The sequence below is a fragment of the Notolabrus celidotus genome, chromosome 19 (assembly GCF_009762535.1).
Source record: "Notolabrus celidotus isolate fNotCel1 chromosome 19, fNotCel1.pri, whole genome shotgun sequence".
Classification (NCBI taxonomy): Eukaryota; Metazoa; Chordata; class Actinopteri; order Labriformes; family Labridae; genus Notolabrus; species Notolabrus celidotus.
The window spans coordinates 21,647,790-21,664,082 of NC_048290.1; the positions used below are offsets into that span (position 1 = coordinate 21,647,790).

Here is a 16,293-nt window from a genome sequence, read left to right on the forward strand (position 1 = left end):
TGAGGTAAAGAGGCGGGCTTTGAGCCTCCTAGCCAACAGCTACAGTGTTCCCGCCTGTCAATCAGTTCAGCTGTGCCTCTCATAATGGAAAACCTGTAATCTTAATATCTTCTAAATTGAAGTGTTATGAAAAAGTTTACCCAACATACAGTGTGTGCCGATCGAGAAATGAGCTATCCAGACTACACTCGTTTTTGTACCAGGCTGTTAACATGTTTATTTCTGCTGTAAAGATCGGCTTTTTTGAATTGGTGTGTATGTGGTTTCCGGTACTTGGTGTTTTTCGAGAAACTGCAGTTTTTAACACTTCAATTCTCCCCGGAGGTTGCCGCTTGGTTGTGCAGCAAAGATATCTCATCTACTACGTTTAACATACACATTTCAGAGTTTATACATTTCTGAAGTCTTTCCCAAGCGGCAACCTCCGATCTAAAATATGAGTCCAATGCGGAAGTGCTAAATACTGCAGTTCATCAAGTGTCCACTTGAGGCTGGCTCCGGAAGTACCGGAAACCACATACACACCAATTCATAAAAGACTATCTTTACAGCAGAAATAAACATGTTTACAGCCTGGTACAAGAAACAAGTGTAGTCTGGATAGCTCATTACTCGGTCGGCACACACTATACGGGGGGTAAATTTTTTTCTAACGCAGCAATTTTGAAGACATTTAGATTACGAGTCTTCCATTGAGAGGCACAGCTGACTTGATTGACAGGAGAGAACACCGTAGCTGCTAGGAGGCTAAAAGCCCGCCTCTTTACCTCACAATCGTCGACAGCAGCAATATGGCTGCTGTCGACGATTGGCCTCAAAACAGTTCTTCAGAAACAGATGGATGACATCATGGATACTACGTCCATATTTTATACAGTCTATGGTTGTGATAAATGATATGTTCATAAACAAAAAAAAAAGAAAAAGAAGGGCGCTCTTGGAAATATAAAAACAACAATACATGTACCAATCATAGATATACAGCAGAACTATTTTACAAACAATATAAACTCTGACATGAATATAATACAATGAAAACTTTAACCAAGTGAGAAGGAAACTCTACTAAACAAAGTTTATAGAGAACATGAAGGTAGGAAGGTATAATATGTATAGTAGATATTAGCTGTTAAAATTATCCGAGTGCTTTAACCATGAAGGTACATGAGGTTTTGTTTTTAGCAATATTCATTCAGAACTATTGTTCTGCTGTATATTCGCAGTTTACATAAGGCCACTTACTCAGTACACTCTAAGCTTTTTTTACTTCTTCTATGTTTATATTCAGAATAATATTCAGGTATTAACTTGTTAATGGGTAAGGCCTTGAAGTTATATGACCTCATATCATCACTTGTCAATTCAGAAGCTACGTTAAAGTTGTAAACTACGAAGCTACCACTGAGACTTCCACTATTCTACGTATATATCCCAATATATAGATCATATATAAAGAAGGTATTTGATAAAAATATAGTTATTACATGTTATTAAAAACAAAGAGTGTCACATTAGGAAAAAAATAAATAAATAAATAAAACTATCACAGGAGCGGTACTGAACTATGTTATGTTATTACACCCTAACTAAGCTTATACCAGTGCAAGCACTCTGCTAGTGGTAGTTTCATACCAGTATGTCAGTATATGTGATTCAGCTCAATATAAATGCTGATGCTAATATGTACAAGACATAAATGCAAAAGCAGTGATACTCTAGTTTATATAAAGCCGGGTTTTGACATGGCGGTGCCTCCGTGCATTGGTTGCTTGATTAATTTATCCACTAAATATGGATGCATATAACCAACACAGATCCACCGCCTAAGATGTTAGTTCACATTTTTGTATACGTGTCCTAATGTGACACTCCTAAGAACATCATAGAGATTTCTGCACTATGATGTAGATATTATATTATAGTCACGATGTGTGATATATCTTATTATAATTGAATTATCATTATTATTATTATTATTATCATAAGTTTCTCGACCTTCTATGTTTTCCTTTCAAAGCGCTTGGGTGTATCTTCCACAGTACACATTACAAGCCAGTGAGGTCTACGATGGCCTTGATGAATATGGTATCATCTCTAAGGTATGAGCTCTTGCCGGCCAGTTTGGCCAGAGGGCAGAAAAGTGGGCAGCCGCTAGCGATGTTCATCTCACTGATCGGCCTCTGGAAGGAACTGGAGGTGACGTCAGGCCGGAAAGCATCGATAATGTGCTCCCTGTTGTTCTGATCCAAGAGCATCAGAGTCACCTGTGGGGGAGGAGAAAGAAAGGAGCTTGTACTTGTGCTGTTTGTTTGGGCCTCAAATTTTCGGATGGTGGAAAGATGTCTTCAAAATCGCCCTACCTTCTGACTGAACGGCCACTTGAGCAGCGCATCGCACTTTCCCCTCATGACGACGAAAAACAGTGAGAGGTGGGTTCCTCGGCCGGTCCCATCGCCGTTCAGATACAGCCTCAGGCACATTTTGTATCCGTATTTGCTGGAGTAAAAGGCTGTGAGAAAAGACATCCAGAATGTAAGCAGAGCCTAAATATAATCACCATGTGAAAAAAGGAGAGACACAAATACTCCCTGAAGAACAACAAGGGCGTAGTGAGGAGGAATTTCCCTCGACTACATGCCAAGAGTCAAGATCATGTGAAACACATGATTCTGGCTCACTCGGACTTCTTTGCTTTATCTTTTTTATATATATTAACAAACAAGCACACTCAAAAACACTCATGTCTCAAATCACATATCTGGAATAAATTTCCCCTTTGTTTATTTGTTTGCTTGATTTGTTTATTGGATTTTCTCTTGTTCTTGCTAAATCCTCTCACTACATCTATGATGATCATAATAAAAAGGAAATCACTTTTCAATTTATCAAAAGAGCTTCAAACCGGACATGTGAAATGCATGATGGATCATATCTTTCATCTCACCTGGAGAGAACATAGCAGGTGCTCTGCCCCCTACAGCGTCCTGCCTCCGGCGAGAGAAGTCTGAGATCTTCCAGACGAATATTCCATCAAAGGTGCAGAACTGGAGCTCTCGCACCATCTGATCTCGTTCAGCCAGCTGCAGGTCTCTCATCTGGACCGTCCGCTCTAACTGGTTCATTCTATTGGAGAGGCTTTCAATTTTTTCTTGATCTAAACGGTGTTGATGTGAGAAGGCCTCTAATGTAACTGAGCTGCGCTCCACCTCTCGGTTCAGGACACACACTATGTTTTCTAAAGCTTTCACCTGTGAAGAGACGTAGAGAGAAACACGTTCAGATACTCGTTCAACACAGAGAAACATAAGCCAGTAAGACAGAGTTCAACCACTTCAGACTCACCTTTTTCTCCAGGTCCACAGACTGCCCGGAGGCTGCAGCACTGGCGCCCATTGTGACTCCCTCCTCAGGAGACCTGTACAGGCCCAGACCAGAATCCTCCTGCCACTCTCCAGGACCGGAGTCAGCGCGTATCCGAGTCATGGACAGCACCATGGGCAACAGCAGACGCAAGTGCTCCATGGTGCTGCTGTGCTCATGGTCGCCAAGCTTCCCGTTTTCTATCTGAAAAAACAAAACAGACAATTTTTAAATACCACTTTAATAAATGACCCAAACTGAAAACTTCACAAAACAAGACGTCAGATTGTATTAGTGGTGAATACTGAACAGTTCTATTGGAAGTTTCAATAAGTTTCAATAAGCTAAATACATGCACATCTGTGAATAATGTAAACAGAGAAAGACAATGCCAACACTGGAATCTGAATTCGCAATAATGACCAATAAGTTTTAGTTTCATAATAAAAGGAATCAAGCTCTCTCCGTGTCTTTAAAAGGAAAGTTAAAGCTCCAGTGAGGAACTTTTGGTTGTGTTGAGTTTGGCGCCTCCTCTGGACAAACGGGTACGTCTTCCCTATCTGCTTATTTAGTCCTGAACATTTGTATGTAGTATTTTCTGACTCTCACCCTTCTTAATTTTAACACTTGTTGCTTATCTCTGCAATGAAAAATGTAAAAACAAACAATGTTTTAGTTACGTGCAGTTGCTCTATTTGTCTGACACCTACTCCTCCCAACCTGCAATTCTACATGTCACAAAAACTGTATTGAAATAACCAGTCATGCCCCTGATGGTCTTGTTCGTTTCTTCCGGTCATAAAGAGGCATTAGTATTGATGTCAGCCTTTTTCTTAACCAGCTAAAAAATCCTCACAGCAGCTTTAAGACCTGCTATTTTAATCTAGCTTTAACTCAGAGTGATTTAAGGCTTTAGTCATACTTTATATTGATTTCAAAACAGTTTTATTTGTGGGTGTTTATTTTTTTATTAAGTTTTTACTGACTTTAATAGAAATCAACTTTTATTACGTTGATTTTAACCATTTAAATTATTATTTTTTATTATTTCAATTGTTGCTGTCCATAAATCACCTTTTCTCTTTTGTTGTGAAGCACTTTGGGCTGCATGCTTTTATGTATGAAAGGTTTTTGTATAAATAAAGTTTAATCAAATTTTAAATTGAATAATTATTTTTATAATGGTCGCATACAAAAACTCAACAGCTTCACTGACATAAAACATAAAATCTAGAATATTCCAGACTAAATCATATGTTTAAATTCAGGGCAGGGAAAACGACGCACTCAGCTTATGTTTAATAAGAGTCTAAAAGCAGATGATCTTTCACAGAACTCTGTGGGTGCGGTTTTCCACACCTAGCAACAAAAACAACCCTTTCAGATGTCAATAAAGTTAACCTCAATCTTTCAAAAAAAGCCCCACCCACAAACTGCAAGGGAGCTCTGGCATGAAATACAGATACTTAATTGTTCCTGTAAGACATTTGATGTGGACATTTTGTTCTGTAATGTTTAGTCGACTGCCTCTCAAAATAGGAAAGTACATACCACAGATTTACAGCCCACTTCACTGAATGGACAGGCACTCTTCATCTTGGCGCAGGACTTGCTGTGGTCATTGAACTGAAAATTAAAAGTGAAAGAAACAGAAACAAAACAGAAATTTGAAGTTATTGGACCAGCTCCAAACCGTTTATCATATCAAAGAGAAAGTAAAAGTGCAAGGACTTGAGGTCAGAGACATAAACCCCAAAAGGAGACTGACTTTCGCTTTTTAAATGACCTAATAGTAGCACTCCTGAGGCCTTGACTACCCAACTTGTATTTTCTGTCTCTTGTTTGCATCTCTTATCAATGTCTGTATTTTTTGAAGTTCTGTGTAGTTTTTTTTTTTTTTGCTGTTTGGGGTCAGTTTTGCATCTTAACAGAGGCTATACATGTTTAATGCATTATCGGGATATTCTAGGCCTGCACAATTTACAAAAATGTGATGTACCATTTAATTGCTCTACACTGGGGTAACCATATAAAGTGCTATAGATAAACACATATTAAATATTGCATATTGCATATTGCACATGTCAATGCGAGTGAAACCTCTAAGAGTATATGATCAGACACTAGCTGTTTGAAGAGTAACCTAAAACCACTTCAGGGGTAATTTTCAGAAATATATCACACCTTTTCTCGTGGGATCTTTTTCTTTCCGCAGTCTTTGCATTGTAAGGGAAACTTCACACAAATTTCATCATGGGCCTGAAAACACACGATGCATACATATGAGAATATTACTTCAGGTCTATATATGATAAAACAACAAGCGACTAGCTCTTCACACAGCGTATTGCTGCTCCTCACCTTGATGTCTTTGAAGTGGAAGGTCATTTTGCAGTATTTGCAGTTGAGAGTTCTGGCCTCACACTCTCTCTCGTTGTGTCTCTCCTTCTCCGATAGAAGGATCGACGCTTGGCAGGCCTCGCACGGTATCCGCTCAAATTCACAATGACCTTCATGCTGACTCTAAAGATGGAGGACAGATTTCCTTTTGTTAATATGCCATTCCTTCTTAAGCACTATCTCAAGCAGCCATCGTATCTCTTGCATGAGTCGGTGTTTATTGTGTTTTTCTTCAAAAAGGGTAATCAAGGAGCTTTATGTTGTTGAACATGTTTTTTTACACAATAGATAATCAAGACTGGTCACATAAAAGCTTCTGATCTTTTAAAGGCTTATATAGAGGCAGCACACCCTTGTTTTGTTACTTTACAACATACCTTTAGTTCACAGACACACCTAGGATGTAAACAGGTGTGGTTATAACATACTGATAGTTAAAATGTAGAAAAACAAGCTTCTAAAAACCATTTGAATGATTTATCACCAGTGCATGAAAGATGTTATGACAACAAAGACAATGGTACGTAATCATACATAAATACCTGTACGACACAAACAATACACTGAAGCTTTTTTCAGCGTCCACGAAGTTTAACTTTTAAAATCTTTGGAGGTTTTGGAAGTAGAAGTATAAAATCCAGAACAACAAAAACGGTCAAAATATCACAATTAACAACTTCATTAAATGTTTTTATTTTATTTTTTAAGCTGTTAAATGTTTGATAATCTTATTAAAAAAAAGGACATCATCTTTTTGAAAATACCGGGAAGTGTGAGGGGCAGAGACCGGAGACCAGTATGACTACTTCCAGGTCAGTCTCCACACCTCTTTCATTATCACTGTGAGCTCCAGGCAGAGGCTAACGAGCGGGATCCAAAAGGTAGGCTAGCTTGTTTTTCACACACGCACTGGACAGCACATATCAAAAACTGAAACCAGTCTGCGGGTGAATCGCATTCCAGTTCAATGCCTGTTTTCAGCCACACCTCGCAGAGTAACCGTTCAGGTGGTTTTGTCAGCTTTGGCTCACTGAGCGGGTTAGCGAGCATAAAGCACAGACACGTGGTTTTATCAAACTGTGCAGCAATCATTGACTGAGCGAGGGAAATAAAAGTAGCCAATAAGTAAGCACGAGTTATGTCACAACCTCATTTGCAAACTTGCACGGTGTTCTCGCTTCTTCATTTCCTCTACCACATGTTTCTCAGAATATACTCTGCAGAGTTTTCAGAGAAGCTAAGTTAAAACTCAAGCAGAAAAGAAACCCTTTGCACTGAGTTTGCCTTGAGTAGACTTTTTTAAAAAAGTGAACTGACTCACCCCACACATCTATATCTCAAAAAAGAACACCCATTCAAAGCACAAGCAGCTATTGTGATTCTTAATCCCCTTTCACATGGTCATCAAACCACAGTCTGCTTTAAGAACAGGGTTCATTGCCTAAACCTGCTTCAACCAGGTTCTGTTTTCTATCTAAAAAGCCAGTCACCTCTGAACAGCTAAACCCTGACCTACGTGGCTTTCATTCTCGTGTGTTGCTTGGTTAACCATTCAGCACTCAAACTAATCTGGAATCAAATGACCTTTTTATATGCTGGTACTTTCCTACAGGGTTGTTGTTGAGTGCTTGTGGGGACTTTCCAGGCTGCACTTCCTGATTCTCTGCAGCTATAGTTGCTGAGTGCAACCCGACCACATAACTCAAAGCTTCAGGAGAAAGAAAGCATGCTCAGGGTGGTATGGCATACGCATACTTTAGGAATGCAAATATAAGATGGCATACTTTATACATTTTCTGAGAAATCTGAAAGATTAAGAGGTATGGCAGCACTAGTTTGGGGTGTGGGGGATTTTACATTTGGACACACAAAAAGGGGAAGCTAAAGGAGAAGCATAAAGCACTCCCACGATGACACAAAAGAAGCTGAACGTAATACTTTACCTCATACTCTTTTATAGAGCCTGTCCAGCTGCAGCCCTCATTCAAACACCTGGCAGGCAGGCTCGCTATTTCTCTACCTGCTGCATTGTCTGGAAATGCCTGGCGGGAGAGCAAAAACAAGACCTCAATGAACTCATTGAATTATTATAGCAGCAAGCAGACATAGTAATCCACACTGTCTGAAGTTAGGGGAACTCCCATGACAATGTGGTCACACAGAGACCAGTGGGAGACAGGATGGTGAACAGATTACAAGGAAATGTCTCACTACACAACATTGTTGACTGAATTCTTCATAACTTACTTCATTACTGTTTAGAATGGATTGAGGTTCCTCATAGATTTCCTCTTGGCGACAGGCCTCACATGGTTTTGGCCCGGAGCTGATAACAAAAACAGTTTCATGACTTTAGAGTAAAGGGGAAAAAAACAGGCTGGTTGAGTCTAACAATCCACAACCACTTCCTGCCACTGTGTCCAGACCACAGGGCAAATTAATGTGTCATTACTGGATACAAAATGAGGCTGTTAGTGCTGCACAAATGCTGCAATTCACGAGAAACATGCATTGAAAGATTCAGGAGAAACAAATAAAGTGGTTTGTATGACGAAGAGGGCGAAGAGTTCACATGGATCTACATTTCTGTCGTCATTTTAAAAAACATTTTAACATGAAACGTTCACCTGTTTTAACCAGCAAATACATTTTAAGTAGCTTAGAGTTCATATATTTTTTTGTTTTTTTTATTCATAGTTGAAATCTAAGGGATAGTGCCTGATGAGGTGTCCATGTGGAATTTTGGACGATGGCCAGCACATCCGTTTTGTGATCCAAATACATCTTTTCCTGACTCTGTTTCTTGAGGATGTGACTAACTCATCAAATGAATTCCCTCCACCAGAATGGAAGCGTTGTTCAGTACTCCAGTAAATAGAAGAAATACAATTATGCTGATCAGCCAGAAAGCTAATAACAAGTTAGCAATATTCCCTTTGAATAACGTTTAGTATGTTAGACATAAATATGTGCAAGATGACAAAACGTTTTTCAAAGAGAGTAGCTAGCAAGCCAGCAATGCTATAGTCCCTAAATCAATGCAAAAGTTCACCACAGCCTGAATAGTGAGTTGAATGGCTAATGGGTAACAAGACTAAGTACGCCAGTACCTAAGGACTAAAAAACGCAGTTCCTTGAGTGTCCACTTGGAGCTGTCAGCAAAAGCGGAGATCCCATCTTCAAATGCCCATTTTAACCGTAATATTAAACATGTTAACAGCCTGGTTAAAAAAAACAGTCTTGAGTATGTAGCTCATTCTTTTTTATTCATACATACTATACATAGATAGGTGGGAGCGTTGTAGCAGTTCGTAAGGAGGCTTAAAGCCAACCTCGTCTCCACATCTTTGCTTGTGTCGAAAGTTAGGTTGAATCAGCGTTTACATCATGGTGCCTAAATCGTCTTTCTAGAAACCAATGGGTGACGTCACTGAGACTACAACCATGTTTTTTTAATGATTTGACACAAATTATCTGTAAGTGGGCATACTTGGTTGCACTTGTGTGTTACAGGCGCCACCTTGTGGTTTACAGAGGTACTGAAGGATTCAGTATGTTGATGAAAAAAAAGGTTGCTCTGTTCACTTCGTAGCCTCTCTTTTTTCAGCGTCTTGGTCAACTAAGTCCTCACACTTATCAAATAGAATAAAACATCTCATGTAGTCACTTCATGTTAATTTAGGAACACGTTACGTTAATTATTAATGAAGGCTTTCACGGCATCACTTATTTTAAGTACATCCTGGTATGTTGAAGACGCCCCAATTTAAAGAGATGAATAGACACCCCATCTACTTAATGAGTGTTCAGCTGTCAGGAGTTAGTAGACACGATGCCGCCAATCAAAGAATAATATTTACCCAGACTCATGCTTCATAAAACAAAGTATAAGTACACATAATAATACACACACCATAGTACTGTTTTAATTAAAGAACAAACAGTGAGTCAGCTAAAAGGCAAATGAAAAGGTAGAGGACATGAGTCAGCAGAGTAAGATCCTTGTTATTCATTGACTCCAGGAAAGAGTTCAGTCATGTGAGGATGAGTTTGCATAAGGTATGTATCTTTGACAGGGTTAAATAAATCCCCAAAGGCGAGCCAGGATACGAGTACAGGATGTGCTGTATTAAAACGTTTCTGGTAAGAGGGTGAGGTTAAGGCACAGGGGGTGAGGGTTTGTGGGTGGTCTGAGGACCCCCAGCATACCTTGTGAGCTGCTTGAAGCAGTGCACACAGAAGCGGTGGCCACACTGAGCCTGACAGGCTTCCTCAGGACCTGGAGACACTGCTGACATTTGTATTATTCTCCATGGGCACCGACAGCACACTGAGGGGAATCCCTGGTAAAGAGTTGGGGCAATCCAACGAGATTCGATCCATTCTTCTCCATCAATCAGCAGCTATATCCTATTAATGAGTAACACACAAAACAGCTGTTAGCAGCCAAATAACACCTGTAAAAGCAAAAAAACAACACTTCAGTCAAAATGTTAAATGACATCTGACACAGAAGTTATACCAAACCAATGTGTCAGCACAGGAAAATTCAGTCACTGTGCTAAAAGTGCAAAATAAGCAGAATCCAAGCCTCCATGTGACCAGACGTATGGTGAGGCTACAAGGCTTATTCATCAAAGTGAAACTCTGAGCTTAGAACAGAGCACATTTGCCTGCTGTAGCCTATGGCATGTTTGATCAGTGACATGGAATCGATGTGGGATGATGCAAATATAAGACTGCTTTGAATGCATTCAAAATATCATGGAAAGCCGTTGTAGGAGGCCAGGTTGGAACTTGCATGCAGCAACTGAAACCCAGCATCAAACATCTGAGTGCACCGGTAATCAAGTCTGATCTACACCACAATTCTGAGAAGCGTGCAAAGCCTGAAAGATAATCAGCAGATGCAGATCAGGGCCAAGACAAACTGACGACAGGGTTGTTTGATAAGTTGTGCTGAATTGCAAACATGATAAGAGTTGGTTAAAGAGCTGATTCAACTTTTAGGATGCTTAATGTACTGCACTTTTTTTTTTTTTTTACACTATTTGCATTTATGCTTTTCTGACACTTGCTTCTGTGAGGATACTAACAGCCAACTATTACTAAATTACTCTTGCTGGAGTTAAAAAGTCAAAATCCAAAGTCTGGACGACCAAAAGTCAAGATAAAGGTAAAAAGCTGGCTTGCCTTGTGTTGTAGGAATGTGTCTGCTGCTGTCCTCATTACAACAGTGATTGGTTTGATGAGCCACAACCTTTTGATGTACGTCATCCCCCACTCTTTACTCCCCACACTTCCTGTCTCTCTTTAGCTGTCCTATTTAATAAAGGTTAAATGAACCCCAAAACCAAAATATGACAGTGCAACAGGGGAAACTGCAGACTACAGCAGCCGCCATGTGCATGAACAACACTGATGTGACACGCCAACGATCATTTAACATTGTTGCTCAAAGACACGATGGAATACCCCAGAGCAGAGTCATGAAAGTCTGATTCTGGAGCTGCTTTAAAGATCTCTTTCGTTAAGATTGGCTACATCAGGCTAAAAGTTCTGCCTGTAGCTCCACCTTGTGTTGTTTTGTGCATTGCCCACATTACATGAAATACAACAAAGTGCACACACATTTAAGTTATGTTATCTGTGCTTTGCATGAGGTACAATTTAGAATTCAATAATTAACACTTTGTTTATAACTTGTATTTTCTTTTCCTTGGTGCCATCTAGAAGGCGATTGGAGACGGCTAAGAGTCGGGATTGGCTGTTTACGTGAAGGTGCAGTCTGGGAACTTGTGCATGGATTAAATGAGGTCCAAGGAATCTGCAGTGTTTCTTTTTAACCAAACATTAGGAAGAACAACAAAGCATTGCCTTGGAGTTGTCAAGCTGGGGTATCAGTATGTCCCGCAGGTGGACTGGGGTAACTGTAGCTGGTTAACTTAAGTAAACCTTGACTCTTGACGGCAAAATCAATCCAGTCATGCTTCGTCCAAAGAGATAGTGCCAGATTCAAAATGATGTATTCTTGTGTTCACACGATATTGCGTTTACGAAAATGGGATGGCTGTTTTTCCAATCATGGAGAATTTGATCTTGATTTTCTTTTGGGGGTAAAAATTCCGAGAATCCTGAAGTTGATTTTTAAGGATCCCAGTGACCGTTGACCACTGAACAACAAAATTGTAAGCATTGCAAGCTGATCTTTTTGACAGAGCTGAAGCTATTCCCGCCCAGCGTTCCATCACATTCACAACACAGACTTAATGATGAGGCTTCTTCAAAATTGGAAGATTTATATCGGGCCATAAAAACATTATCTCCCTGAACTCACTGAAAGTTTCACAACAATGCAAAGGTTTCATCAGTTATCTTTTGCACTCTGGATCACAGTAATCAGGTTAAATGGGGCAGAAACTGCAGGACTTTCCCACCAACCGTAAATGCAATATCTGCAATATCAAGTCTCTTTAAGAAATGTTTGATCTACAAATGCACAACTCAAATCAGTTTGCTACATTATTTATAATTAGAAGTCCTCATTGAGAAATTGGTAGCGTGTTGTGTTCACTTTGGCACAGACCAGAGAAGCTCATTAAATATGTACACACCTGTTGGAAACACGTCTGTGTGTCAACGTGTTATTACGTGAAAGTTTCTTTGGAATCAACTGCACACCAATAATGTGCAATAGTTTAATCTTGTTTGAACTGCGCACAGTAATTAAATATTATTGAGCTATCTTGTCTCTACCAATAAACTGTTCAGTCAAAGTCTCAGAATAATCAAAAGTCAGTCCATCTCATGATCATCTGTTTACCCTTGGTACTTTTTCATCCCACATGCTTTTGTTTTTCGTATCCTGGGGAAATGTTGAATCCTTTCTAAAACATTGCATACTTTAACAGTTATGAGTAAGGGTTTTTTTTCTGGTCACACAATCTTACAGGATGTTTACCTTCACAGCTTAAAAAACAGAAAATATCAGAATCCTCTTCCTGATTGCTGAAAGGCTATTCTATTCTTCTGATGAACCTTCTTTAATCAACTTAAAGCTACAGTAAGGGACTTTCTGTTTTGTCAATGTAAGCGCCCTCTGTAAACAAAGCCATGTATCTTTACTGTCTTGAACAGTACAACAAAAAAGACTGATCCTGCTTTCTTTTTACAGTCAAACGTATCACTCATTGTGAATTGTATGTTTTAATTGATTGATTGATTGATTGATTGATTGATTGATTGATTGATTGAATCTTTTAATGACCACACAGCCAAGCTGGTGGAATTTGTTTCCAATGTGTACTGGTCATCACTCTATCTGACCCTTAGCCTCAGCAGTAGTTTCAGACATTCAAAATAACCATGTAGAAAGTCTCTGTGCTGCCAATTTGAGTCTTCTCTTTCGTAGCTAACAAAGAAACATCAGTTTTCATTTCACTTTGTTTCATTACCAGCTGAAAACTCCTCACTGGATATTTCAGTTTTATTTATTTCATGAAGTATATTGTAATCAAAGGTAGGTATGTCTGCTCAAACTTACTCTTGAATAAACTGAATTATACCACTGTCATAGCAAAACTTAAGCAGATCAGTGAAACAAGGTAAACTCAATTGAACTCTTCCCCTAATTTGAATGTCAGTTCTAAAAAAGCAGAAGCCACAAGTTTCAGTTTGTTTCTTCACAGAATGAGTTAAATTAAAAATCTCATGATGCTTGTGAAGCCTCTCATGCATATATCATGAGATTTCAATTGCCACAAGTGAACATATGACTATCACTGCATTGGCATCATTGGTAACAATAGGGAGCATTCATGCTGCAGAGAGAACAAATCTTCAATATAAGCAACAATCATACTTCTTCTGTTACATTTTGTTCTATTTAACTCATGAAATATTAAACTAAAGTGTTATTAAAGATTATTTGAGTGTGTTTACATTTTATTTCAAATACAATATCTTCAGATGTGTTGTTATCCTCACTAAATTAAACATATCTATCATATAGTCCACTTATTCTATTACATTGAGAGTTAAAGAATTAGCAAATACAGAAATGTCTAGAACTGTGACTAATAATTAGTCAGTATGCACTCATCTTGTTCCACCCAAAGTTTCTCCATATTAACCTAAGAAAGAACCCAAGGCCCTGTGGCATGCCTTTGTTGAAGGCGTGAAAGATTCTTTGCTAGGGAATGGCCCAAAAGCGGTTTATCAATGTCACAACGTCTGTTCCTCACAGTTCTTAGAAACTCTATCTGGCAATCAGTATGTGCAATACCATGAAATGACTAATATGTCATCAGTGTTGAGACATACAGTGAAACTATTTTTTTCACAATTACTACACCGGTTAGTTTTGTAACACGCTCGTAGAAAATAAAGATCTTAGGAACAGCCCTGACAAGTCCCCAGAGCCTACATAACAATGAGCCAATACAACCCAGGCACCAGGCTGTTGTTTAGCCTGTATCCTTAGAAACCTTGGCAGAGTTGCAAATATAAATACAGTGAAAAGCATTATTAATCCAAACAATCTCAAGTAAAAAAACACAATGCTTATTATCTTTCATATACACTATAATACACTATTTACAAAATGCTGTTTATACAGAGTATATTTGTGCAGTAGGGCTAAAAATGTCAGAAAAAAAGTCAGTAACATGAAATAAGCTGCAAATAACAGAATTAGAGATTAATTTGAGGTAAAAACATGTTTTATAGTGCATCTTTTCAGCTGATTTCCTGAGGTCGAGCCTGTTTGTGTGAGAAATAACTTCAACACAGACAGATTCTCAGTCAGACTAGTTTAAACACCTCAAACTATCTCTCCACTCTTCATAGTAAGTGGACTTAGTCGTAAAGATCGGTCTGCTTTTTTAAAAAGCTAGCAGCTGCTGCCTATCTGAAGTCACAAACACGTCCTGTCCTCTTCCTGCATGCTCGCCATTTTCCTGCTCAGTAGCAGTCTTTCAGGCAACCCAGGCTGCTTTCAGACTCTAGACTTCTCTCAGACCTTGTCCACGAAACCAAACTTTGATGTTTACTCACCGTGCCTGCAAAATTCCGTGTTATAGACACGGCAGCACCCAATTCCCGAGTATTCATACTACTCCCCCTTTTATACACGCCTCCCACTCTGCAGATATATATGCAGCAATGACTGTACATACTTTCACTTCAGTGGGCAAATGCAAGATAGACATGCAGGCATTAACTTCTGTTGTGTACACTTTAACTTTTTAAAAATTCGTTAAAGCTTTAATTAAATAATTGACAGACTAACTTTTCCTGATGGTTTTTGTTTAAGCTAATACAACTTTTGTTACCAGTTAAATTCTGAATTTCGAGTGTGTGACTAACATTGGTATTAAAATGAGTGCTCAGTACAAAGCTAGTGTGATGGGAAAAGAACCACGTCAGCGAACCGACCTTGTGATCTCGACAGAAGCAGAAACGAGACAGATCGTCCGCTATCGCATCGGAAGGGCAGCTCAACCTTTAGCTGTGTTTACTATTTTCTTCGTATATGCGCTTCTTTTTACAAGTATGGCAGCCCGGAGTTCTCATATCATCCCTTTGCGGGCGGCGCAGTCCGTCCCGATACGTTAGCGCGTCCGCCATATTGAATGTGGCGTGTCTGCCGTGTAAACTAACACAAGTAATGTGAAAACTGTGAGTTTTATGAGAAAAATAAATGGTTCGTTGCATTTTGATCAGCTGTTTTTACTAGTGATGGGAAGTTCGGCATTTTTCAGAGAGTCTGATCTTTTGACTCGGCTCCCTAAGAAGAGTCGACTCTTTCAACTCCCGAACGGCTCTTAATTTAGGACCTTTTGTAGCCTATTATTGTACCTTAACTTTGCAATAAATAATTGTTTGTGTGTTGAAAACTCTTTTACGTTCAGTGTTTTATGAGAAGCCTTATAATTGCCTATTTTGTGCATTTATTGTGTACAAAACCATTCTTACTTTTGTTTAGTATTTTAGTCAAACTTTTTTATTGCACAAATTAACAAAAAACTGCAAACATATCCACAGAACAGAACCAGAACCAAACTCAAGCAAACTGAACCAGAGCCAAACTCAAGCAAACAGAACCAAACTCAAGCAACAGAGACAGAACCAAACTCCAGCAAACAGAGCCAGAACCAAACTCAAGCAAACAGAGCCAGAACCAAACTCAAGCAAACAGAACCAGAACCAAACTCAAGCAAACAGAGCCAGAACCAAACTCAAGCAAACAGAGCCAGAACCAAACTCAAGCAAACAGAACCAAAACCAAACTCAAGCAAACAGAGCCAGAACCAAACTCAAGCAAACAGAGACAGAACCAAACTCCAGCAAACAGAACCAGAACCAAACTCAAGCAAACAGAGCCAGAACCAAACTCAAGCACACATTATTCAGTGCAGGTTGGCATTGAGAAAAATCAGATGCCTCAGCTTGGATTGGCTGATCCGATTTCTTATCAATCAAAACAAAGTTCTGTTGTGAGCAGAGCTAGGGCTGTGCACTGTGAGAGCTAAG

At 39.2% G+C, this 16,293-nt stretch overlaps 1 protein-coding gene across 1 annotated transcript; it reads right to left on the reverse strand.

The window, feature by feature from the left end:
• Positions 1-882: 882 nt before the first annotated feature.
• traf2b (Tnf receptor-associated factor 2b) lies at positions 883-15,404 on the reverse strand. The gene is given in 13 exon segments (XM_034710472.1): positions 883-2,264; positions 2,361-2,509; positions 2,945-3,248; positions 3,343-3,564; positions 4,912-4,986; positions 5,545-5,619; positions 5,722-5,883; positions 7,704-7,802; positions 8,008-8,086; positions 9,970-10,024; positions 10,027-10,065; positions 10,068-10,170; positions 15,196-15,404. Coding segments are annotated over 12 exon segments (1,554 nt in total). The 5' UTR covers positions 10,144-10,170; positions 15,196-15,404; the 3' UTR covers positions 883-2,045.
• Between the last annotated feature and the right edge of the window lie 889 nt (positions 15,405-16,293).